This window comes from Ictalurus punctatus, chromosome 5, assembly GCF_001660625.3.
Source record: "Ictalurus punctatus breed USDA103 chromosome 5, Coco_2.0, whole genome shotgun sequence".
NCBI lineage: Eukaryota > Metazoa > Chordata > Actinopteri > Siluriformes > Ictaluridae > Ictalurus > Ictalurus punctatus.
The window spans coordinates 24064239-24089665 of record NC_030420.2 but is presented as its reverse complement, the minus strand read 5'-3'; the positions used below and the strand labels follow the sequence as shown (position 1 = coordinate 24089665).

The 25427-nt window shown below is 40.5% G+C and overlaps 1 protein-coding gene across 1 annotated transcript in view; it reads right to left on the bottom strand.

Annotated features, from left to right (window-relative positions):
* The window catches only part of agbl4 (AGBL carboxypeptidase 4), a 358369-nt gene that overhangs the window by 152970 nt on the left and 179972 nt on the right, over positions 1-25427 (bottom strand). Inside the window, exon 5 of the mRNA XM_017468435.3 lies at positions 1673-1889. Within this exon, the coding sequence (XP_017323924.1) occupies positions 1673-1889 (217 nt within the window). The remainder of the gene's footprint in view (positions 1-1672; positions 1890-25427) is intronic.

Here is a 25427-nt window from a genome sequence, read left to right as displayed (position 1 = left end):
TATATTTCATGTAGTACCTGTAATAAAGTGTATAGAATACTGTCCAAAGATAAATACCTACTCTGTGTGTATGTCCAGGTGACATTATTAAAGTAGGCCCACAGGGCAAAACCATGTACAATCACATATTCTATCATTAGCTATTAGACTGATAAAGATGCGTACTCTTAGGCCGAGTTTGGGAAAATGTCACTGAGGAAGAATTAGTACTGAAAAGTCTAGCTCAGCACTTTAGTTTTAAATAAGAAGACCATTTCAGTCCAAGTTTTGAGCAACAGCACCTTTTTTATAAGCAATAAACTGCACTTATAGAAATTTTAAACAGCACAATGTCTTAATATTACTTGAGCAAATATATAAAGTAGTTTTTTACAGCATTGTATTCAGTTCTGATTTTGGATACATTTTCCTGTGGCCTAATACCAAAAGGCATGTAGTCAGTCCCTCCAGCGGTCTGAATTTTGCTATTTCGTGATCTCAGAAATCAATGCAAAAATCAAGGAAACTCTGCAATATTCGTGCAATTGCAATTTCACCAATCGAATTAGTTTTCTGCGAAAAAAAAAAGACAAAAAATCCTCCGCAAGCTGCATCACAAATTGTTTAAAAAAAAAAAGCAGAAGCATTATCAAGTCTCTTCGCTTCACACCTCCAGGTTGGGGGTTCGAGTCCCGTCGCTGCCCTGTGTGTACGGAGTTTGCATGTTCTCCCCGTGTTGGGGTTTCCTCCGCGTACTCCGGTTTCCTCCCCCAGTCCAAAGACATGCATGGTAGGCTGATTGGCATGTCCAAAATGTCCATAGTGTATGAATGGGTGTGTGAATGTGCATGTGATTGTGCCCTGCGATAGACTGGCACCCTGTCCAGGGTGTACCCCGCCTTGTGCCCGATGCTCCATGGGATAGGCTCCAGGTTCCCCACAACCCAGTAGGATAAGCGGCATAGAAAATGGATGGATGGATTATCAAGCATTTTAAAGTTGCAACAGTCACAAAAAACTCTGCAAAATAATGTACAGGCTGTGTAGTGTACTGTGTTGGGTTCAAAAACCAATCATTATAGCTTATATAAAGCATTTAATATAAATTCGGTGTCGAATTATGCAGCTACCCATCCACTCTCCCCATTCAGATTATACATAAGGTATTAGCTCCTCACTATGCAAAGCATAATTACACTCAGAATACACCAAAGTCATTTTTTCTTTCAAATTTGTGATAGAATTGTTCGGCTGGAGTGAACATCTCATATTACTTAATATATTGCATTTAAACTTCACAATTTAAACATATCTAACCCAAAGTCATACAAGATAAGTCCATAATATAACCTGCAATTTCTTTTACACTTGTAAATTCACTCGTCTGTCTACAAAGTTGAGCTGAACTCAAAAGGGTAGTGGTAGTCATAATCGAATCTAGTAAGATACACAGCTAAATAACTCTGAGAAAAAATGGCTAGCACAATTAGCTAACAGTCCTTAGAACTGTAGAAGTGCATGTCAATTGCTATCTATAAAGTAATGGAATAATACTTTCATATCTTTGAATAACATTTGGGAAATTGGTGATGTCTATTTGATCTCAAATAGGTTTGTGGTTAAATTAAGACATGGGGAGAAATGAGCACATGCCCACACAAACACACACACACACACACACGCACACACTCACCACGCTGAGACCCAGCTGCTCTCTCTTTAGGTAGTCTAGGTTTCTTTGCTCAAGGCTAGACAGATAGTGCTGTAGGCGAGAGTAGGTGTAGGGGTAACAGTAGGCAAACTGGTACACGTCATCCTCGCGGTCGAAACAGAAGGCGAAGGACATCACATAGTTCCGCCGATGGTCCGGGCACCGGTAATAATACACATTCTTGGCTGGCAGTCTTTGCCTAAAACACAGGAAGGAAGGAAGGAAAAAGAGGTCGTCATGATGTTATTTAAGAATGCTGCTTTGTAGTGAAATCTGGAGCAAAGATGGAAAATCTTCAGTAAATCTTAATAACAGCCCTAAAGGTGTGAGGTAGAAGGTTTGCAGTGTAAGCAATGAAAAAAGGAAAAAGCCACGATGCTTTTGGCCTCGATGTGTATTACCTATTTAACAATTCTGCCAAGTGAGAGCCCATGGAGACTTCTCACAACATGCAGTAATTTCCATATCACTTATGCTACACTACTCCAGGGTACAGCCATTTACTCAGAACCATCAGGAAGCTTTTGTGTACTAGGTTTTTTTTCTTTTCTGGAGGCTTCAAACTCTCAATTTGCCATTCTCAGGTCCCCTTGTTGTCCACTTTGAGACCAGTGCAAGATGTACTAGTGACTGATGCTGTGCATGGGGGAAAAACTGAAGCGTTGTGCGCACATTAATGTTCTTGGGAGATAAAAAGGCGTGATTTGATCAGCCATTTTTCTTCTGCTGCCCCGGGATCATCTCTAGTAAAAATGGCCACCAGAAAAGAAATGTAGAGAAAGGAGAAAACAATCCAGAGAGCTGCAGGAGCCATCAGTGAGACACATGACACTAGTGCATCCCCTACAGACTCTCATCTTACTCAGGGTATTACGTCCTTCTCTTTATCTTCCTTTCCATCTTTTTGTCTGCCTCGTGCCCCCTCGTTAAACCATTCTTCGTTTTTTTTTCTTCAAGTTGAGTTCAACCCTCAATTTCAAATCGGCTTGGTGAACACAACGAACGATACGGTAAAGATCAAACCGTGAACAACGCAGCGCTACCAATGGCTATCAGAAATGTCTGCTGATTAAATCTTGCGTCGCGTTCTAATTAGCGGGGTGTGGATGAGCGAGGGAAAGGCGTAGCTCGTTCTACGGCACTACATGATGAGAAACCGCCGAGAGAAAATGGAGGCTGGCTCGGACATTGAGGGACACGCCGGATACAGACGATCAGCAGAGAGACAGAGAGCTAGAGGGAGGCAAAAAGACAGAGAAAGACAGGCGATGAAGGACAAACAAAGAACACAAGCTGCGGAAAAGGAAGGGCGGGAGAAAGGGAAGTGAGTGGAAGATAAGAAAAGAATGATCAGAGGATGGGATAAAACGAGTCCGAGAACACTGAGAATCCGGGTGAGAGAAGGAGAAGGATCAGACGGAGATTGCACTTATGTCTGATAGCGTAGTGGCTACTGGACAGCTGACTGATAAGGACGAGAAACAACTCTCTCAAATCGGCCTCAGCTAAACCAGGCGTCCCGTTATCTATCCAACACCACGATTTAGAGCCACTATAAAGCAATAAGAAGCAGCCACACATACGAGCCAACAGGCATCAAAGAGACAGTTACACAAACACTCAGTAAACACATACTCACACAGACTAAACAAGTATGCCAACAAATTCCCTGATGTCTTTGCCGCTTCAACAAAGTGAACAGCAGAAATTGAAATTAAACCAAATTAGCCTGGCTCTGTAGGCCAGAAGGAAGAAAAGACAGAGTGAAGAAAAGAGGCCAGTCGATAGTGGAGGAATGAAATCTCACGAGTCTGTGTCTCGGCAGAATACTAATACTGTAAAAGTGCCTTTTTCAGTATGGTCACTGCCATTGTTCAGAACACACACATACTAAAACACACACACACACACACACACACAGTATGGCAGAGGTGACAGAGGTCATGTCAGTACTGGGATCTGGCCTACATTTGCAATAGGTTCATGACTGCATGTCTATTTCCAATGAACTCCGAGCAACTGTTCACACAAACCCTCACGTTCTATGCACATCCTAACGCATTGCTCTTCCTATACAGTGTTAATGATAACACCATGACACCTGACTTTTTTTTTTTTTTTTTTTAGGTTTAGACACTCTCCTGGCTTCTCTTCAGTGTTTGACCTTGTTGGCTACTGAGCAAGTCTTAGCTATTGATTTTAATTACCCAGTGGGAATGTACTGCCTGACTTCCCTGCTTTGCTGCACCACTATTGGCTAAAGAAAATAGCTTTGTATGTTCCTCCAGAGAGAGAGGGGTGGGGGAGGAGGGGGAGAGAGAGAGAGAGAGAGAGAGAAAGAGAGAGATTCAGGCAGAGACCGAGAGACAGAGCGAGAGAGCTTGAAGCATCTCTAAACGGTCGAACAGTTTTTTGTCTTCTCTTCTCTGTATCTCTCTCTCCCTCTCCCTTTGCCCTGCTGTGGCCGATGGCAGTTTGTTTTATCTAAATGATGGTGGCCCGTGGCTTGGTGTGCTCCCGGATTTGGTACAGTGCCCTCGTTCCCAAAAAGATTTATCTTTATGTCAGAGGGGAAAAAAACAACACCCCCTGGACAATAAATAATGTGCACACTAGGGCCTGGCTGGTGTATCACACGGCCGATAAAAACAACCGATATTAGAGTTCCAGTGACTTATCCCTATCAACAGAATGTCTATTGCAATCATTTTGGAAAAGCATATTGATGAATGCAACTCTGTTTTGCTTAGATGCTTATAGCAACCACAAAATCAGTCATTTTACTTGCCATGAGTGAGGTCTGTCATGACATGCTACATGTGTGTAAGAACTGTGTGTTTCAATTCTGCATTCGGACTGCTGATGCACCAGCGTTCACAAATCACCGAGACATTAAAACATGAATAATATGCAACTTAAGGCCAGTTTTGCACAGATCATTAATCCAGAATTATTAAGACACTAAATGCATATCTAGAATAGTCCAATTATAAATAAATAAATAAATAAATAAATAAATAAATAAATAATAGATTTTATTACTTACATTATGCATAAAATTATTGACATGTTTTAGGTTAATTAAAAGTGGATAGAGGTTTATTGAGCCAGAGGACAAAACAATCCTGTATTAGTAATTCAGTGTCAGTGGTCATTTGAAAATTTGTATGCATGTGTCGTATGCTAGCTCGAGATAAATCAAAATCCCACCATTATCTCATCAGTGCTAAAACGCATCAAAGTCATGGCATGAGGAGGGATTTTATTTTGTAGCCTCGCATAGCTACAGCATTAGCTCCTACTGTCCAATCTCTCAGTGTTTCACATGTACCTGGTCGCTCCTGCTTTCATACAAAAAAATCCCAGCAGCTCTGCATGAAGCTACGAGAAGGAGGAAGTAGAGCGCGACAGATTCACGCGAGAGCCGACGGATGGCACGGTTACCAAGCAACGTGGCCGGCTTTTTTTGCCGTCTGGCCTGCGATGGCATTTTCAAAATATGTACTGGAGGAGTTCCGTTATTGTTCTCAGTGTCCAAACTCCCGCGTCTCCTCTGGAGTATTTGAACTGCTGGTGTTATTTGCGGTATTTGAACTAGCAGAACATGTATGGGATCTGAGATTGAAACTAAACAGGTAGCTGCAGAGCAGCAGTAGGAGACTCCGCTTCCCAGCAGGGGGCTGGTTAGACCGAGAGAGAAAGAGAGAGAGAAAGCATGTTTACTCCGCACAGTAAATAAGCAGTTTGGTGATATTTGAAAATGCTAGGGGACCTTGTGAAAATGTCGACTTCAAACAGAAAAAGAGGCCTTTTTTCACACAACAAAATGCCTGTAGAGATTCTACAGCTACTGTTTAGCTTTTCTCTTCCTCCATCATCAAAGACAAACAAACAATAAAAGGCACCTGATATCCATATATCTCTCTCTCTTCAGTATTTCTACATAAAATGCACATAAACAAGTTTGTTTCTTTGGCTTTCGTTTTCACAAATATATTTATTAGAGATTTCCTGCAGAAACATGAGTGGGACCCGAAGCCATGTACGGCAACAAGCATCTTCCCCATCAATTACTGTTTAGTCGGTAAAATACACCACTCCACTTGCACATTTACTGCAAGTCCTATAATTCGCTGATTTGTTACTCATCAATGGGGCTGCCTTTTGCTGTGCCACATGCTGCCTATTTAATCTAATTCTAATCTAACATATGATTGGACGTCTGCATGTTTGAATGGAGCATGAGAACAGAGGCTTGAAATAAAAAAAAATAGTCTCCCAGATTACTCGCCTCTAAAAGTAATTCGCTGCATTACTGGGTAACACTTCACAGGAAACGTCATCAGAAAACACACTGACGCACACTGCTTCTTGGTTGTAGGTGTTTTCGGCAGTCCACAGAAACTCATTCACACGTGAACGAACCTCGCCAGGTCACTCCAGATTGCTTGATGCATAGTTACATAAGACTTTATTCACTTTCAACTTTAAGTCTGCTGAAGTCGGTGCAAGAGGGATACCTAACTGCCAGTTATTATACGTCCTGTTCTGTTCAGAGATATCAAATGAAAACAAATACAGACACCAAACACACACTTACTGTGATTGAGCTTCATTTTTGTTTACAGAAGATAGCAATCCAATTTTTAAACTGATCCAATTTTTTTTTTTTACTGTAAATAATTTAGGCTCGTAAGGTGATTTGCCTGTAACTCTGATACTCTAATAGTTAAACTAGGTCTCCTCTGCGTCATCAGCGTTCGCAGATTAATGGTAGGCCTGCCCCAGATTCTTAGCAAATTTGTTACATATCAAACAATGGCTACTAAATCGTGCCATATCGTATCGTAGAAGATTCAGTGATTGGGTCGAATATCGAATTGTTGCCTCATGAATCCGAATCATATTGCATCATAGCAGATTCAGTGGTATCATCAAATATTGAATCATTGCCTTATGAATGTAAATCACATCCTGTTGTCACAGATTTAGTGATATAACAAATATCGAATTGTCGTCTTATGAAGTTTGGAAACTTTTCAGAAAACATTCCTAAGTAATAAATATTTTAAAAAGTACAGGAGGATGGCTCATGTCAAAAAGTCTTTATGAAGTGTATTGCTTTATATTTACATAAAAGTGAAAAAAATAAAAAATAATAGTACATTCATGAAGTATCCACCATGAAGTACCTTTTATTAAAGCGTAACTATTATGGCTTTGAAACGTGACTAATTTTGTTTTAAAGGTCTCGTACAATTTATAGATGCATCCAAGGTTAAAAAACACTTTAACGTGCTCATCATTTAAACTGCAGCATTATCCCCCCCCGCACAGACGACTCGTTCAACGATCCGTTCTAAAGGATTCGTTCTAAACTCCTCCTTTCAGAGAGTATACACTGCTCTGATTGGTCAGATGTCTCAGTCTGCTGTGATTGGTCTACCGCTGTCAGCGAGCAGCCAAACCTACGTAGTTTTGTACAGGAAGTAAGTCTGGAATTACCAACAACTCGTTTCGGCTTTTCAGAATCGGTTCCTTCTTTTGGGAGTCGATAATGCAGTTTGTCTTGTGCATGAAAGGTAACATTTGAAAAAGCATAATAGGTGCACTTTAAGTATATGCCAAGTACAAGTCATCTCGAACTTTTGGGACATGTATTAACAGGTAAGTATCTATGAAGCTCATATGAAACATTTTGAAGCATCATTTCAATGCAACTCCTGTGTATGGCCTGAGTAGGATCTGACATGAAAGGCACACACCTAAGCAACATTTGTTTGTTGTCCTGCAAGCCACACAAAAAAAGAAGAAATACACTAGCATTACACATTCAATATAATTAGGCAACGGTAGCTAATATCGAACTGAGGAAATCCAATTATATGCCTCTAAATAACGAATATCTTTAACATAATCATGAGTTAGAATACAAATCATCTCATGAATCTACTAAGGATTTATGCCTATGAGTGTGTTATAAAGGAACTATGCAGCTAATCAGGTTCCCCCAAAATAACTCAAGTGTGTGTGTGTGTGTGTGTGTGTGTGTGTGTGTGTGTGTATGTGCGTGTGCATGTATTTTAAACACATCATTTTAACTAGATAATAAAATACATGTTTACTGCTGTGTGAGTGGATGCATATACACACATGCACACACATTTATGGGACATCTGAGTTGCAATCCGTTTCATACGCGCACTGGGTCATGCTCGGTATTAGCACTGAGAGGAACGGCGTGTCATCAAACGGCTCTCTTAGCTCCTAAATCAACCTCTCATTAGAGAAGGAATCATAAACTCTAACCGGCCAACCAGGGAAGAGTGGGGGGGGGGGGGCAGAGAGAGAGAGAGAGGGGGGGGGGGGACAGAGAGAGACTGAGAGAGACAAGAGTGAGAGAGAGAGGGAGAGAGAGAGAGAGAGTGAGAGAGAGAGGGAGAGAGAGAAACAGAGAAACAGAGAGAGAGAGAAAAACAGAGAGAGGGAGAGCCAGAGAGAGACAAGAGTGAGAGAGAGAGTGAGAGAGAGAGGGAGAGAGAGAGAGAGAGAGAGAGAGAAAAACAGAGAGAGGGAGAGACAGAGAGAGACAAGAGTGAGAGAGAGAGAGAGAGAAACAGAGAGAGAGAGAAAAACAGAGAGAGGGAGAGACAGAGAGAGACAAGAGTGAGAGAGAGAGTGAGAGAGAGTGAGAGAGAGAGAGAGAGAGAGAGAGAAAGAGAGAAACAGAGAGAGAGAGAAAAACAGAGAGAGGGAGAGACAGAGAGAGACAAGAGTGAGAGAGAGAGAGAGAGAGAGAGAGAGAGAGAGAGAGAGAGAGAGAGAGAGAGAGAAAAACAGAGAGAGGGAGAGACAGAGTGAGAGGGAGAGAGAGAGAGAGAGAGAGAGAGAGAGAGAGGGAGAGAGAGTCTGGTTGGAGAACACTATAAAATCTCATGTTAAATTTAACAATATACAGAGAATCTGGGGGAAAACCCCTCTCATTTGTCGGTTTTGTCTGTGTGTGTTTATATTTGAGCTGAGGTTACAGTCCTCCTGTTCTGCAATAGGGTGAGACGGTGAGTGCATTAATATGCGAGTAGTCGAGGCAGCTTGAGCAACGTGAATTGGACTAATTCTAATACAACTGTACAAAACAAAACAAAACAAAAAACCCACAAGATTTATCATCCCACATGATCTCTTGCTGATTTGAAAGATGTACCATACCAGACATTTTCATTTTTCATAATGATTCTACTGCCACTTCTGTGTCGTTTCAGATTCTTGTATCGATATGATCTACAAACGTTTTTGTCCCATTAGTACTGCTCAAGTTCATCGTTGTATTGTTTCCAGAGCTGAAGCCTTTGCACCACTCCATTTCTTGACCCCCCCTGCCAAGCCTGGAAAAGTAAGTGCATCTGTATTATCTCATGCTCAGTTTTATAAGTAGCTTTTAATTGTTCAAATAATAATATTTACATCTGCAACAGAGGCTAAGAGAGTTTTTTTTTTCTTTTTTAATGTCATGTTATTGCCAAGTTGCTGTCTTCTGTAGTGACACATGAAACAGCAAACTACTGCAACACTATAGCAGGAAGGCAACATAAATGATCCATAATACATCAGATCACATACTTAATAAAGAAGCGCATATAGTAAATATGAAAAACATGGTACACGTGCACTTAACTCCAGCCTACGTACATGCACGGAACATACGCTATCCACTCCACATCCACTTTGCAATTCAGGAATGAAATGCCTGTGTGTGTCAGCATGTGAGCGGCTGCAGGAGAGCGATGTAGTGGAGCTGCTCGGTTGCTTGCTGAGATGTGAAACACAGGGAAAGACTTAACTGTATAGGGAAATATTCTATACAGAGTACAGAGGAGTCAACAATAGGGGACAGTCACTCATTGGAGATCGACACTCATACACGCCTCAAGCTTTAATAATTATATACGCAAAGTGTTATATTGTTACATCTGATGTTATGGGTTACGCTTAAGATCAGCCTGAATGTGAGCAAAAATAATTGTTTTGATTTTTTTTTTTCTTTTGGTTACGAAAAGTCAGCCGTTTTTTTTTTTTAACTGCAGGCTTTTGCAATATATAATTCAATATATAACCATTTATAAAAGATATATTGCGCACTCATGACAGACATGCACATGTGAAAAAAAAACACGCATGCACAGATACGTATGGGGATGAAGGGGGGAAAAAATGCTTATTGTGTATTGTTCTGCAAACGACTGTGTTTTAATCACTCTACTCATTGATCATCTCGCTCAGTTAAAAAGTACTGCAGAGGGGGGGGAAGGCAGAGTGAGTACTTTCTCTGTGTGTAGGTGTGTTAGTCTGCATGCCTTGGTTCATGCCTGTTGTGCGTCTGCTCCCTCACTGACCAGCAGATGGCTATAGTCCTTACGTTTCCAGATCTGAGAAGTGATCCACCCTTTAGCGGAGTGTCTCTGATCTTTCAGACTCAAAGCTGAAAGCAGCCCCACCCTGTCTTTGTTTCCACATGGACTCCTTCACCTGATCTTTCCAAACACACGCTTACGTTAGAGAATGGTCTACAGCACCCACGTGTCTCAGGTGGTTAGGACCATCTGTACAATCAGTGTGTGTGTGTGTGTGTGTGTGTGTGCGTGTGTGATGCATAGTGCCCCTGAGTGTAAGTGGTATGAGGGCTGCGGCTCCAGCAAGACACCCCCACCTTATCCAGGCAGGAACTTGGTGTGTTTTAGCACCCGCTGTGGCAACCAGAAGCCCCACTGTGCAAAGGGGAGACTGGATAATTATTCTCGAGCAGATGAGCCCCCTGAACCAGCCGGCATGGCGCCAGCCCCCTCACAGGGCACAGGTTATCTTGCATACACACACACACACACACACACACACACACACACACACACACACACACAAGGATGGTACAGGGGCAGGTGTGAATCGGAGAGAACAGGCGAGTTTTAACAGTCAGACGTGATGTCAGAGAAGTGCCCTCGTGTGAGAGTGTGTGTATGTGTCTTGTCAATAGGTCAGGTGCAGTTCAACAATGTGCCAGCAGGGCGGTGTGACAAGCAACTGACATCTACGACCTAAGCGTGTTTACATTTGTACGCAAAGTAGTCATATAAAGCTGGTATAAACACAAGTGGAGACTGAAAAAAGAATTGATTAGCTTTGTTTTGATGTATTAGCTTTAAGCAGGACTTGCTGCAAACAGCTTCACATCACAGCTCTTTACATTTATGGCATTTGGCAGATCCAGAACGACTTACATTTATCTCATTTATACAACTGAGCAGTTGAGGGTTAAGGGCCAAAGCAGTGGAAGCTTGGTAGTGCTATGATCTGAACTTACGACCTGCTGATCAGTAGTCCAACTGAGCTACCACTTCTCCTTTCTTGCTGCTGGACAGACTAATGTCAAGAGGTGTTGCACTAATGTTACTATACAAAAATACTGCATTTACTCTTATTAAGGAAGGAATAAAACACACTGGGGCATTACTATAGCACTGGCTTGGCATTTCTTTAAATTGACTCAGAATACAGTGATGCAAAGACCCACGTTTGGAAATCCAAAAGCAGCAAATACCAGGGTATCATTTTCAGAGAAGAGGAATGCGATAATAACAGAAAACAAGGTGTTTGTGTAAATGAAGGAAAACAGGGAGTGTTATAGAGAGAGAGAGAGAGAGAGAGAGAGAGAGAGAGAGAGAGAGAGAGAGAGAGAGAGAGAGAGAGAGAGAAAGAAAACAAGAGGATGTTCCAGAGCAGGTGTACTGGCTCTTCCTTCTTCCCCTCTCTCTCTCTTACATGCTCTCTGGGGACGACAGAGATGTGTTGGCTGATGCATCAGCAGAGTGGGTGGAATGGACCCAAGGAGACAGGCTGGCGCCAGACTGCCTAACAACACTGCACTCTCCCTTACACACCAACACAACTAAATGCACACATACACACACACACAAAGACCACAATCATATCCACTCCCACCTACCGCAAACCACTACATACAGTACACAGTATGCATGCATGTGAGCACGCACACATACACACACACACACATACATACACATACATACACATATACATATATATATATATATATATATATACATATATATATATATATATATATATATATATATATATATATATATATATATATATATATATATATATATATATATACACACACCTTCCTGTATATCGATATCCATTTGTCTCTCTCTCTAGCACAGAGAGATAACACAACACAAACACCAAATGATACACAGCGAGGTTGATAGTCAGTGAACCCTGAATGTTAGTTCTTTAAGTGCAGGCTGTAGGTTTCTCATGGGAACACTGGATCTGCTGCTTTGGCTTAAAGGTGAGAGCAGTTATTTTTAGAGGGTGTTTTTTTTTCAGAATTTTTTGGCCTTCTCCTCCCATTCTGACAAATGGCAATAAAATACTTGCTCAAAGACCTCTGGGTGTCTTTAAAAAGGGACAAAAATCTAATTACGGCGATCACCAACATCTAGCCAACAGACAATGGATTTGCCTGTCAGTTCAGAAAATACATGTTCACACTGTCCCAACAGACACCAACAAACTGGTTTAAAAATGGCTGATCCTTTTACCACAATCAAAATTGTACTATTACTAGTGTCTTTACGTCTCGTGGTGTGAGGAACGTCAGCTAGATCCAGTGAACTGCACAATAGCTGCTGCTCAGAGTTTAAAGCTAGCCAACAATCTTCTAACATTCTATGCTAATCCAAATCACTCTGTCACTCACCAAATGAAGAAATCAAAGCATAAACATAGCAAAGTTCTTCGCTACAGTGAGGGAAATTAAATATTTGGACACCTTTGTTTTTGTGATTTAATATGCTTCCAGTGGTTGAAATGAATATGCACATAATGCCTTTTGGTTTTGTACATATAAATATGAACAAAAAGTATACATTCATGCATTTAAGCATCCATCCATCCATTTTCTGTACCACTTAGACTACAGAGGGTCACAGGGGAACCTGGAGCCTATCCCAGCGAACACCCTGGACGGGGTGCCAACGCATCGCAAGGTACATTCGCACATACATTCACACACTACGGACAATTTGGACATGCCAATCAGCCTACAACATGTGTCTTTGAACTGGGGCAGGAAACTGGAGTACCTGGAGGAAACCCCCAAAGCATGGGGAGAACATGGAAAGTCCACGCACACAGGGCAAAGGCAAGAATCGAACCCCAAAAACCAGAGGTCCATTTAAGCATAAATAAAGAAACGGTGCTGTGAAAAAGTATTTGTAAACGTATCTGATTTCTTCAGTTTTTGTGTATATTATGATAATGAGTGAGTCTTAATATCTCATACTAAATAGTTTTAGATCTGCAAACAAAATACAACATAAAACAAAGGCAGTCTGAGTAAACACACAATACAGTTTTTTAAATTGAAGCAAAAAAAAAAAAGTCATCCAACACCTATCACCCATATGAAAAACTAATTGCCAACTTTAGAAGCAATAGCTGCAACCAAACGCTTCTGACAACTGGAGATCAGCCTTTCATTTACTTCTAGGACTAGGACTTACTCCTGTGCTTTGGATCATTGTCTTGCTGCATAATCCATTTGGATCATCTAGTTGCACTTGAATTTCAACTTACGGACTGAAGACCGGAAATTTTGTTTTAGGATTTTCTGGTAGAGAGCAGAATTCATGTTTCCCTCAATTATTGTAAGTTGCCCAGGCCCTGAAGCAGCAAGGCATCTGCACACCATCACACCTCCACCACCATGCTTGACTGTAGTTATAATGTTTTTCAGAGCCTTTGAAATAGCTTTGTAACCCTTCCCAGACTGATGTATTTCAGTCACCTTCTTCCTCATCCTTCATGGAATTTCTTTCACTTTAGGCATAGTGTGTTACTGGGTAAGACCTTTCAACCAACTTCATGCTGTTGAAAAAGTTCTATTTAAGAGTTGATTTGATTGAACAGGGTTTGCAGTAATCAGGCCTGGGTGTGTCTAGTCCAGTTGAACCCCATTATATACTATTGTGGCAAATTTTCACACAGACCCAGTTGGTATTGGATCACTTTTTTGCTTCAATAAATATCATTTAAAAACTGTATTTTGTGTTTACTCATCAGGTTGCCTTTGTTTTATCTTAGATTTGGTTTTAATTTCTGAAACAATATAGTATGAGATATACACAAAAACAGAAGAAATCAGCACCATGGATAGAGAAAAGTATTTAGACAACACAAATGAACAACATTAGTAATTTGCTTCATTGTTTTTGCGACATCGTGATTCACTTTTTGTCCATTCCTCTTGGCAAATCATGCTTAATTCTCCAGGGTTATAAAGGTCACAGTGATGGACTTGCAATTTCAAAATCCTCCATAAATATAGGCAGGAGAAAGGCTGGGCCATGCAAGCACCTTCCCCTTAGGTTTTAGAAACCAGTCTTGAGTTATTTTGGCTATATTTTTGAGCTCGTTGTCTTGTTGAAAAGTCTGTCTTCTCCTCCCAGATGCAATTTCTTGGCTGATGAGATTAAATTCTCCTCTAATATGTCCCGGTACATCGCTCTATTCATGCTTCCTTCAATAGTGTGTAATGCACCAGTACCATTTGCAAAGAAGCAGCCCCATATCATGATGTTATCACATCCGTACTTCACTGTGTGTATGGTGTTTTTGGGATCATACACCCAACCCATATTTCTCCAAATAAGATGAACTGAGTTATTACCACAGAGTTTTTTTTTTTGTTTTTTTTTTTTGACTATTTTTGTTTGCTTTTATTTTTTTCTCTTCCAAATGAATCTCGGTGAGATTTTTAGCAGAGGATTTTGCATGAGGTGCAGTTCATTGCTTATTGTTCTCTGTGTAACTGTTGCTGCTGCTTTCTGGTTGTCCTGCAACTCTTTTTGTGAAATCCATTGCCATTGTGAAATCTTGTGTGACGCACTCATCCAGGGAATTTCGTTCTTCCATGAACTTTCCACCTGTATATTAATTCTCAAACCAATTGTACTGACAGGGAAGTTTAAAGTCCCCCTGAAGTGCCTTGAAACGGGCAGCATTATGTGATGTGTTGACAAAGTTAGGGTGACACCTATTGAGTGGCTCCTCCCCCCTCTTTAAATAACCAATAGCATTTCGCTTACGTCACAGCTTGGGCTAAGCTGTACTTGACAGTTAGTAAAATGGATTTTTATAATGTTGGGGGCGGGACACTACAGATTCGAGAGAGCATTTGATTCGACCGTCATCAAAACTGTAGCTCTGTATTGGTGGTAGAGAGAGACGGTAAATTTTGAATGAATATGTCTTCTAAATACAAATTTTGGAATTGTTTTGGAGCACACTAGCTTATAGACAACCTTAAGGCTAACATATTGATACTAAAAACCACAAAACCTTTTTTGATTTCATCATTTTTGATTTTATGGGGATCTTTGCTATGGCTCTGTAACTTTTCCCATTCAAGTGTTGTTTAATAATGTTATCCCAGAGAATTCACTTTCAATTCACTTTTATTTGTATAGAGCTGTTAACAATGGACATTGTCTCAAAGCAGCTTTATAGAAACACAAACACAGGATACAGATTTTAAGTGTGTGAATTTATCCCTAATGAGCAAGCTGGTGGTGACGGTGGAAAGGAAAAACTCCCTAAGAAGATATGAGGAAGAAACCTTGAGAGGAACCGGCCTCAGAAGGGAACCCGTCCTCATCTGGGTAACAACGGATAGTGTGAAAGTAAAGGGAAGTATGGTTTTTCCCATAATGAACTTTAGGAAGCTCCTTCACCTTCACCATGATTGCGTGAAATCTTCCCAGACGATGTCAACGTCTTTTATAACGACACTTCTTGCGCAATTTGCACAAGGACATTTTTCCAGCATTTAGTATATCTAGAACTTTATTTTGATTTATTTTTATGTAACTTTTACATTATATTATATATTTTTTTTAATATAGGGTCCCAATATGTTTCTCTGTCAATATAATTTTTTTAACATATATTTGGTAATATGTATGAATACATTTTGTTGTTGTTGACCATATTTATAAGTACAAAGTCAAAATACATTGTGTACATGTGAAGTGGATAGATGCACTGGAAGTATATTAAATAACAAAAACAAAAGTGTCTGAATACTTACCTCCTCTCAGTGTATATGTCGTTTAGAATGTAATTAATTTCAGATTTAACCGAAAAAATACGAGCAGTGAATACATATATATTTGTGGGGAACAATGGTGTTTAAGGCATCACTGTGACTAGCAACACTGAAGAAGTCTAATATAAAAAGGGAGCAGCAGGGATGATGTCAGCCATGGTTTTTTTTTCTGTTCTATCCGAGTCTAAGTGACTCATTCATGACCATACCACCCTCCTCTAATTCCGTCTCTAAGGAAGTGATGTCAGTGAGAGCATAATGCGGTGTAGAGGTCAGAAGGTAGCTAAGTCACAAAGATAGAGCATGTGGTCTGTGGGTGTGAGCTTCCTTCTATCTGAGAAGAAATAGAATCAATACACGTCTACAAAATTAACAGATTCCTCTTGAAGAAGCTCAAATCAAGCTATTGGTCAGTGTTAGTGGCACAAATGCTGCTGCTGAACCAAATCTAAAATTAAACTGATGGCAAAATTCTGAACGTTTCCTACAATTGTGTGTATACGATGCATCGCAGAATTGTACATGTGTTTGTGTATAAACCTGTTACTTATTGAACTATCTTTTCCAAGCCTTTAGGCAAGTTTTGTTTGCATCTGGTAGGGTGTGGTAGTCAGTCTCTCTCTCTCTTTCTCTCTCTCTCTCTCTCTCTTTCTGGTAAACCATCTGTCCCTTGAGGGCATCCCTGCCTGGTGCAGCTTCCCAACCTGTTTGACCAAATACCCTCCGGCACCAGAGCCAGCTGCAGGTTTACACTCCCCTCAACCTCACTGTCTCTCTCACCTCCTCTCTCTATGTGTGATTGCTTGGTGCCTGTAGCCAGACTGGTGTCTCCAGATGCCCACTGGGGCAAGTGTGTATATGTGAAGTGAGGGTGAGAGAGGGGTGAAGGGGTGCTTCGTCTCCCAGACAGCAGATGCTGCCAATTAACTTCCCGGCCACAGGCTCGCAGAGGGACTGGGGAGAGCTGAAGGGTGGCTGGGGGTATTGGAGAGCAGGAACGGCACTTATTGAGGTTGACTGCAGTCAGCAGGTCCTGGAAAGACAGACAGCTTTCTCTTTCCCTCTCTCGATCCCTCTCTCAAAGCACCTTTTGTTAATACAGAGCCTCTGCAAAAACACATCTCAATTACACCCTGGAAGACAATAGCCTGGCCAACCTGCCACTCACTGTTACATTGTACAGACACAGTTAAAGTTTACTTGCTCAGTGAAACACCCTCAAATTTTGTTCAATACAAAAGTACAAATGATACCAGTACTTATTTTGAAGTGTGGTGAAGACCTTTGGGTCATATATATATATATATATATATATATATATATATATATATATATATATATATATATATATATATATATATATATAACGAAAGACACACGCAAATGCGACAAAACCGATTGCTACAATTATCATGGTAAAATATTACAGGTGTTCATACTTCACACGTCATGTAAACATGATGTACCTGATGTACTATGCTGTTTAGTACAGGCCACACTGTACATAAAAGAAACACAGAGTGTTAAGTTTGAAACTGCCATACTGACCTAAACGCATAGTTTATGAACCGTGCATAAACACCGACATAGAAATGGAAAGTGCAACAATTTGGGCAATTAGTGATGACCAGTTTTGTGTGATTCTATCCCTCTCCCAAAATCTGTTGAAAATTATGGCTTCGTGTTGCTTAGAAACAGATCATTGAAACAGAATAAACGATGTTGGCAGGTGTTGAATACTTTGAAACTGTCGATTCATTTTTAAGCGATTTTCCTAGCTATGATTTTATTCCGGAAAAATGTTGTAAAAGGCCACTGTAGGACGTTGCTGAAAGAGATACTCAGGAAAACTGTGGTTTAATACCACTAGTTCACTGGGATACTTTTACCATATATATCTGGCAACCCTGTTCACAGCACATAGATCACTAATACACACACACACATCAATTTCCTCATATCTAACAAAGCAATTCAATGCACTAAACTCGACAGTGCTATTTTTCTGAATGTTATGTGCAGTTCAGACATACTGAAGCTTATTCTCTACACATTTTGTTCAAGAGGGTAAAACCGAACAAACATCAGCTCTACTAATCCCTTGCATACCATGTACTCCTTCTACCTTAATAAAGTTAACGTCGGAATACAGACATACCAGATTGAATCCTTAACTAATGTTTCTTCTATACTCTCTTGTTCTGTAACCAGTTCATACTGAAACATTTCTGCATATCACCTGTTGCCAAAACCAAGTAGAACATATCACTTCGTTTCAAACGGCACTAATTAGAACACAAACAGATAAAAATGCAAACTTTAAAGATTCCTGGCAGCCCTCTCACGGGGCGTGCTCCGATTGAGATTTCGTTTAGAGCAAAGCAGCAGGAGGAGGATGTTCTTGTTGTGTGCTCTTTAATTTCCGTTGGCGAGATTAAAATGGTGCCTCTCTCTCATCCCTCTATCAGAGAAGTGACAGATGACTGCTCACAGGGGAGATAGGCAACTTTCACTGTGGACTGAGCAAGGGAGAGAAAAAAAAAATGAGAGGAAGTGATAATCATAGCATTATGCAGCTAAGGTAAAATATTCAAGGTGCCAGAGTTTCAGAAAGCTATTTACACCTACAGCATCTCCATATGTAGACTGGCGCTGGCTTCCCCCCCACGTTACGCACATATGTGTATGTGACTGATGGCTGCTGACTGTGTATCAAACACACTGACAGTAAAGCACTCACACTCCCTGCAGGCAACTACGTCATGTTTGCAATGTGAACACGGCTGGAGGTGTTGGAATCACAACCATATGGACAAAGACTTCAAGTGGTATGCTAATCAAATACTAGAAAACCCATGGAACATAAACACTCTTCTGCAGTGGCGCATTAAAATAAAATAAATAAATAAAGCTTATCGTGTAGCGCTCAGAACAAATGTAATTAGAGCGAATCTGTTTAATGATGTATTCCCTAATGGTATTATTTAATTCTTCTTCTTGTGTTTCAGACTGGATCATATTTGTTTAGACTAAAAAATACAATAAAAATACTTTCAACATTTTGCTTATAAAATGTATAAACTTAACTTTCACCCAACAGCGACACAATTGGTCACGCAAATAAAAAAAAAACAAACCCAACCTTAACTGCAAATCAGTAGCATTGTTTCGCCTTTTACAACATTCTCGTTAACCGTACATCTCGTTATCCTTCATCTTCAGAAGTGGTGCACACAAACACACACACACACACAAGTATTAATAATACACTCTGACTTTCTCCCGTTCTGGCAAAACAAACAACAAAAGAGCTTGATTGATAGTTAACCATCCTTGTCATTTAACATCCCTGTGAAACTGAGCCTCATTATTAAAAGCACATGCAACCATTTTTATTTAATACATAGCCACACCCCCTCGGTCAATCCCATCCGCCACAATCAGTCACCGTCTCAAAGAAGCAGCGATTTCAAATAATCAATCCAAACTGGACAGAAATAACAATGATCTCGTCCAATAGGGGCGAGAAGTGTGGCTCTGACACACACGAAAAGCAATATGCACACCGTTCCTACTCTGTCCTAATGGAGGAAACAGAGGAGACTGAGTGACCTTTTGCGTTCTCTATTTGCATGTTCATTGCCGTCTGAAACGCAAAAAAAAAATAATTTAGGATATTTGACATCAGTCCAAATAGGAATCTAAACAGGATCAATGTTGTGTGCATAAAGATAAGTGAAAAAAAATTGCCTGGAGAATCAGCATGGCCTATATTCATTATGAAGAAGGCACATTTCTGCACAAAGCTGTAAGGTCCGTTCTCATTCCTTCGCGTTCCACCTGTGGCCAGACGTGATTCGGCTCTGAACGATATGAAATGACGAAGCTATTTGTTCCTCTTCCACACTCGGCTGCTCTGCCTCTGTCTGAAGCGCACGCTCTACGCTGGCAGGAAATCGCATTCAGCCCGGCACAGAGATAACACATAATGCAAAAAAAAAAAAAAAAAAAAAAAAACGCCTCTCCGCCTGGCCGTGTCCTCTACCGTGTTATCCCTTCATCCTGACACTCTCTCGCTTTGTGCCCCCACCCACCCACATCTCTCATTTCCTCTCTGGAACAAAGGAACAGGACCTGCAAAAATGAATAATGAAAGATTGGCATCCATGTTTTATGAAGTTGCCGCTGAATTATTTTGAAGGTGAGGGAGGATTAATGAAAATATCACTTATTTATTTGTGTCTAGAGGAGACGGAGAGACTGATACTGTGAGTGAGTGCATTCAGAGGTGGACTTCAGGCTACGGCAGCCACGTGTGGCCTTTCCAATGCCGTATGAAGTGTTTTATTCAGGTGGCTATATAATGGCCTCTTGCATGCTTCACATACATCAAGCAAGAGTAAAGAAAAAAATTGTTTTATGTTCATATGAATAACGTCCATCTTGTAAGAAGATAATAAAACATGATCAGAAGTGAAAAATTGTGGAACAGTCTCAAATCTTACAGAAATCTGCTCTTAAATACATCAGCTCTCTCTTTCTCTCTCTCACACACAGGGAATGTGCCTTGTAAGATAAAACAAAATAAAAACTAGATAGGTAAAGTTCGTCACAACAAACTTTGATGCGGATTGACAAAGCCAGTCTGAAAGTTTAAAAATGTTATTAGTTTGAAATCTGAAGGTAATGTGTTGATTCTGAAGGAACTGGCTGGATAGCTAGGGTGCCAATACTTCCAGAGTTGAATAGATAGAGATAGATAGATAGATAGACAGATAGATAGATAGATAGATAGATAGATAGACAGACAGATAGATGAAGTGAAAGTCTCTGTTACATGTACATTGATAAAGTGAGAGGGAGAGAAGAGAGGATTTAGGCTGTGTGTAACACGGGTCTATCTCAGTATAACACATCTCTCTATTAGTGTAACATATGTCAATCAGTGTAACACAGGTCTCTATCGGTGTAACACAGGTCTGTCTCAGTGTAACACAGGTCTATCTGATTGTAATGCAGGACTCTATTAGTGTAGGACAGGTCTATCTCAGTGTAACACAGGTCTATCTCAGTATAAAATGTCTCTATTAATGTAACGTGTGTATCAGTATAGCACAGGTCTATCTCAGTGTAACACATGTCTCTATTAGAGTAACACAGGTCTATCTCAGCGTAACACAGGTCTATCTCAGTATAACACATGTCTCTATTAGTGTAACACAGGTCTGTCTCAGAGTAACAGGTCTATCTGATTGTAACATAGGTCTCTATGAGTGTAACACAGGTCTATTTGATTGAAATCAGGTCTCTATTACTGTAGCACAGGTCTGTCTCAGAGTAACAGGTCTATCTCAGTGTAAGATAGGTCTCTATTAGTGTAGCACAGGTCTGTCTCAGTGTAACACAGGTCTCTATTAGTGTAACACAGGTCTGTCTCAGAGTAACAGGTCTATCTCAGTGTAAGATAGGTCTCTATTAGTGTAGCACAGGTCTGTCTCAGTGTAACACAGGTCTCTATTAGTGTAACACAGGTCTGTCTCAGAGTAACAGGTCTATCTCAGTGTAAGACAGGTCTCTATTAGTGTAACACAGGTCAATCTGACTGTAATACAGGTATCTATTAGTGTAGCACAGGTCTATCTCAATGTAACACAATATTATCTGTGCAACAGATCAATATCAATGTAACACAGGTCTATCTGAGTGTAACACAGGTCTCTATTAATGTAACACAGGTCTATCTGAGTGTAACACAGGTCTCTATTAATGTAACACAGGTCTATCTGAGTGTAACACAGATCTCTATTAGTGTAGCACAGGTCTATCTGAGTGTAACACAGGTCTCTATTAGTGTAGCACAGGTCTATCTGAGTGTAACACAGGTCTATCTCAGTATAATACAGGTCTGTGTCAGCGTAACACAGGTCTGTATTACTGTATCAGTATCAGAAGATTATATGTGTAACAAAGGGGTCGGTATTAGTGTAACACAGGTCTATCTTAATGTAACACAGAACATTTTCAAAACCACTGAGTAAACCATTTTAAAAAGCCTGGCATTAAGATGTTCTTTTTCCAGCGACAGCAACGTATTGTCATCATAAATATGATAAGTGCATCTGCATTTATTTGTCTATATTTAAGGAGATAACTGTGGGAGTAGGTAGGATTGCTTAGACTTTCTTGCAGGAGTGAGCTAAAAAGAATATATTGTAACATACACCTCTATCCTGAACTACACACTCTAGCAAGTTCTACAGTAGGTGCTATACATACAGTATACGGTCACAATAAACCCATTATATATCAACTTGCTAGGCATTAGGACTCCTGGACTACTGGTGTCCCAGTCTTATTTTTGATTCTCTTCACTGAGATCACAGAGCTGCCATCCTTCATTGTCTGTTTAATGCTGTTCAGCCCGTGTTCGGTGACTTTCATTTCCACCTCGAGTGGCTCTATGGCTAGAGGCCCAGGAGATCTGCTACAGCCTGCTGTAAACCTCTGCATTGCTGCTACGCACACAGTCGGAGCTCTCACTGCAGCTTAGTGCTCAGTCTGCCACAAACACTACTACAGAGTGGAACAGCATGGAGCGGGAAGTTTATGAGCACAATTCCTTACTCTGGAAAAGCCACCTATATATACACACTGTACACCGTGGCCTGGCGTGGTGGGCTTTTTTCCATCATTTGCTGTTTGTCAAAGCTCTGAGCTCTCACTCTATATATATGCATATAAACTATTTCCTGATTTGGTGTGTGCGTGTGTGTGTGTAGGTGCTTGAATTTGTGCACATGTAAGTTTAAGTGTCAGAGTGTGTATGTGAGATTGATGCGCTGGTGCTCATGGTGTGATTGAAACCCTGTGCTCCATAAACCTGTCAGCCCTGGGTCAGGCTGAGCACCTCTCACCCACTCTCCTCACTCCTCCCTATCCCACACAAATAGGAAAATTGAAGGATTTGTGTCCGTGGCCTTGAGAGGCCATTGCTAAATCACAGAGTGACAGAAAGTCACAAACACACTCACATGGGCATACACATGCACACAATCAGAGCTCTTTACTATTAAACCTGGTGAACAAAATACACAACAAATGACTACATCCTGTGTCCGCGGAGTTTGCATGGTCTCCCTGTGCTTTGGCGGTTTCCTCTGGGAACTCTGTTTTTTTCCCCAGATCAAAGACATGCGTTGTAGGCTAACTGGCATTTCCAAATTGTCCGTAGTATGTGAATGTGTGCGCATATGAATTCATAGGGTTACCAATAACTGTTGCACACATATATTTAACAACAATATATACTTTTTGGAAACAATAAAGACAAATTTTCACAGCCTTCTTTGCTCATATTTACCAAGGGTGCCAATAATATTGGAGGGCACTGTATATAGGTGAAGCCTGAAGTAATACAGAACACTGATTAATCAAACACAACCATCACAAAAACGTCAGCAATCATCATCGGAAGCCACTCTGAAAGGGAAGCCCTCTATTGTTGGGTTTCACATAGAATCTTCTCCTAGAGACACGCTGAAGAACCCCTTAGGGTCTAGACCAAGCTTTTTTTTTTTTTTTAAATGTGTAATTGATAACATTCTTACCGAGTATGATAAAAAAAATTGCCTCATGTGTCTTTATGTAACAACAAACACAGAGTAAAAGGTAAATCAGGCCTTGGTGCTCACTGTTGCTATTGTTAGTGCTTACTATTAACTATAGCATCACATGGGAAAGGATGTCACCATCCCATAATCTCCAGAGAACTCCAGAGAACAATTAGAGTCAGTATAGTTCTGGATTAGTACACCAGTGTCATGGTCTTTCTGTTACTCTCCTAATACATCCTTTTTTTCCTTCTTTTTTTTCTTTACAGAGTTCAGCACCATGGACAGCTTCAGACGGCTGGCTTCTATACCAGATTCAATCCGACAACCATGTGTTGTTTTGTCATGTTAAAAAAAAATCTGAATCTAAAACCAATAGCAACAAACATGCTTAAATAAGAGTTATCCATTTACAATTTGCACTTTCTCTCTTTTGAAAGCTGGGTGCAGAGCTCCTACACTCCTCTCAACACCTCTGCTCTCTCAATCACTCTCCTCAAACTAATGCAGTACAGTGTGACTCTCTCTTTTGTGAGTACAGAAGAGCAGTTCTTAGACCGGCTCCACTCTGCTTTCATTTCTCTTTGAGTTTGAGTTGCCCCTTCTCCCTCCCTCTGAGCCACACACATATACACACACACGCACACACACACACACACAAACACGCATGCACGCACACACAGGCAGCGGTGGCACTTGGAGGTTCTCCCCTTCTGGGCTGTACTCCATTTTATTTGTGATTTGAAGTGACCTTTCCAATTCAGCTGCAGGTCCTCCTCTTATGATTTATGTGCCCCAACAAAGAACAGTGTGGTAAATTTGAGTGTAAAAAAGAAAGGGCAAGAAAGGGAGAAAGTGCATATGAGAGAAAAAGGTAAGCGATAGGAGAGAGAGTGAACAGACAGCAGGGAGCAGCACTTAAATGCTGAGAAGCGACACTAGCGGTAGCTGTGTGTATGTATGTGTGCTTTATATAGCCACACCCCACTCAGCTCTTACTCAGCTCCTGCTTCTACGCCACTCTCCAAAATCAGATTAAACACCTATCCTTGCATTAGATGCACTCAGATTTATGGGGCAAGAAAAGACAACAGCAGAAAATGTCAATAATCACCATTACACACACTCCTGCTTTTACATTACTGACCTAAGAGCTGTTTGGTTCAAGATGGTGATGACTTTATGAAATTGACCTTTTGTTAAAAGTTTGTCAGGTTTAGTATGAGTAATACAAATGGTGCATAGAGCTAAATCCAAACAGATTCTACTTCTTCTTCTTCCTATTATTATTATTATTATTATTATTATTATTATGGGCCCAAGCACTGAATTTACACCCTAAAATAACACCATATTGTTATTGTACCTTTTCTACTGACTATGTTGTCTATGGCAGCTCATAAAACCATCTGGTAAAAAGTTGTGAAATTTGGCACACTGATTAGCGCCACCATCAGGTCAAATTTGGACCTAATTTGGAAGTACATTTATTATAAAAACTTTTGAATTGAGTGTCCAAAATTTTAAACGTATTCTCTGGATCGTGATGAGTTCAACGTACCTTATGATAATTTCTGCCTAATTAGATTTTCTGCCATTTTGGATTTTGTCAAAAACTTTTTTTCCCCCCACTACTCTTCCTACAAACTTTGTCCAATCATGACCAAATTTAGTACACGCCATCTTCAGACTAAGCCTTACAAAAGAAATTTGGATACTCCAAATGGCAAAGTCCTTGCACACTGACACAAATCTTGTTAGGTGTCTTCAGGACCTGAGGCTATGCGACAAATTTTGTGACAGTGCCACCTACTGGTCAAAAGTTGCAATAATATGCCAAAAATGTTTTGGTCAAAGTGCCATTTTTGCTACTCCTCCTCGAAAATTTGCCCAATCTTCACCAAATTTGGCTCACATCATCTTGAGACCTGTCTAC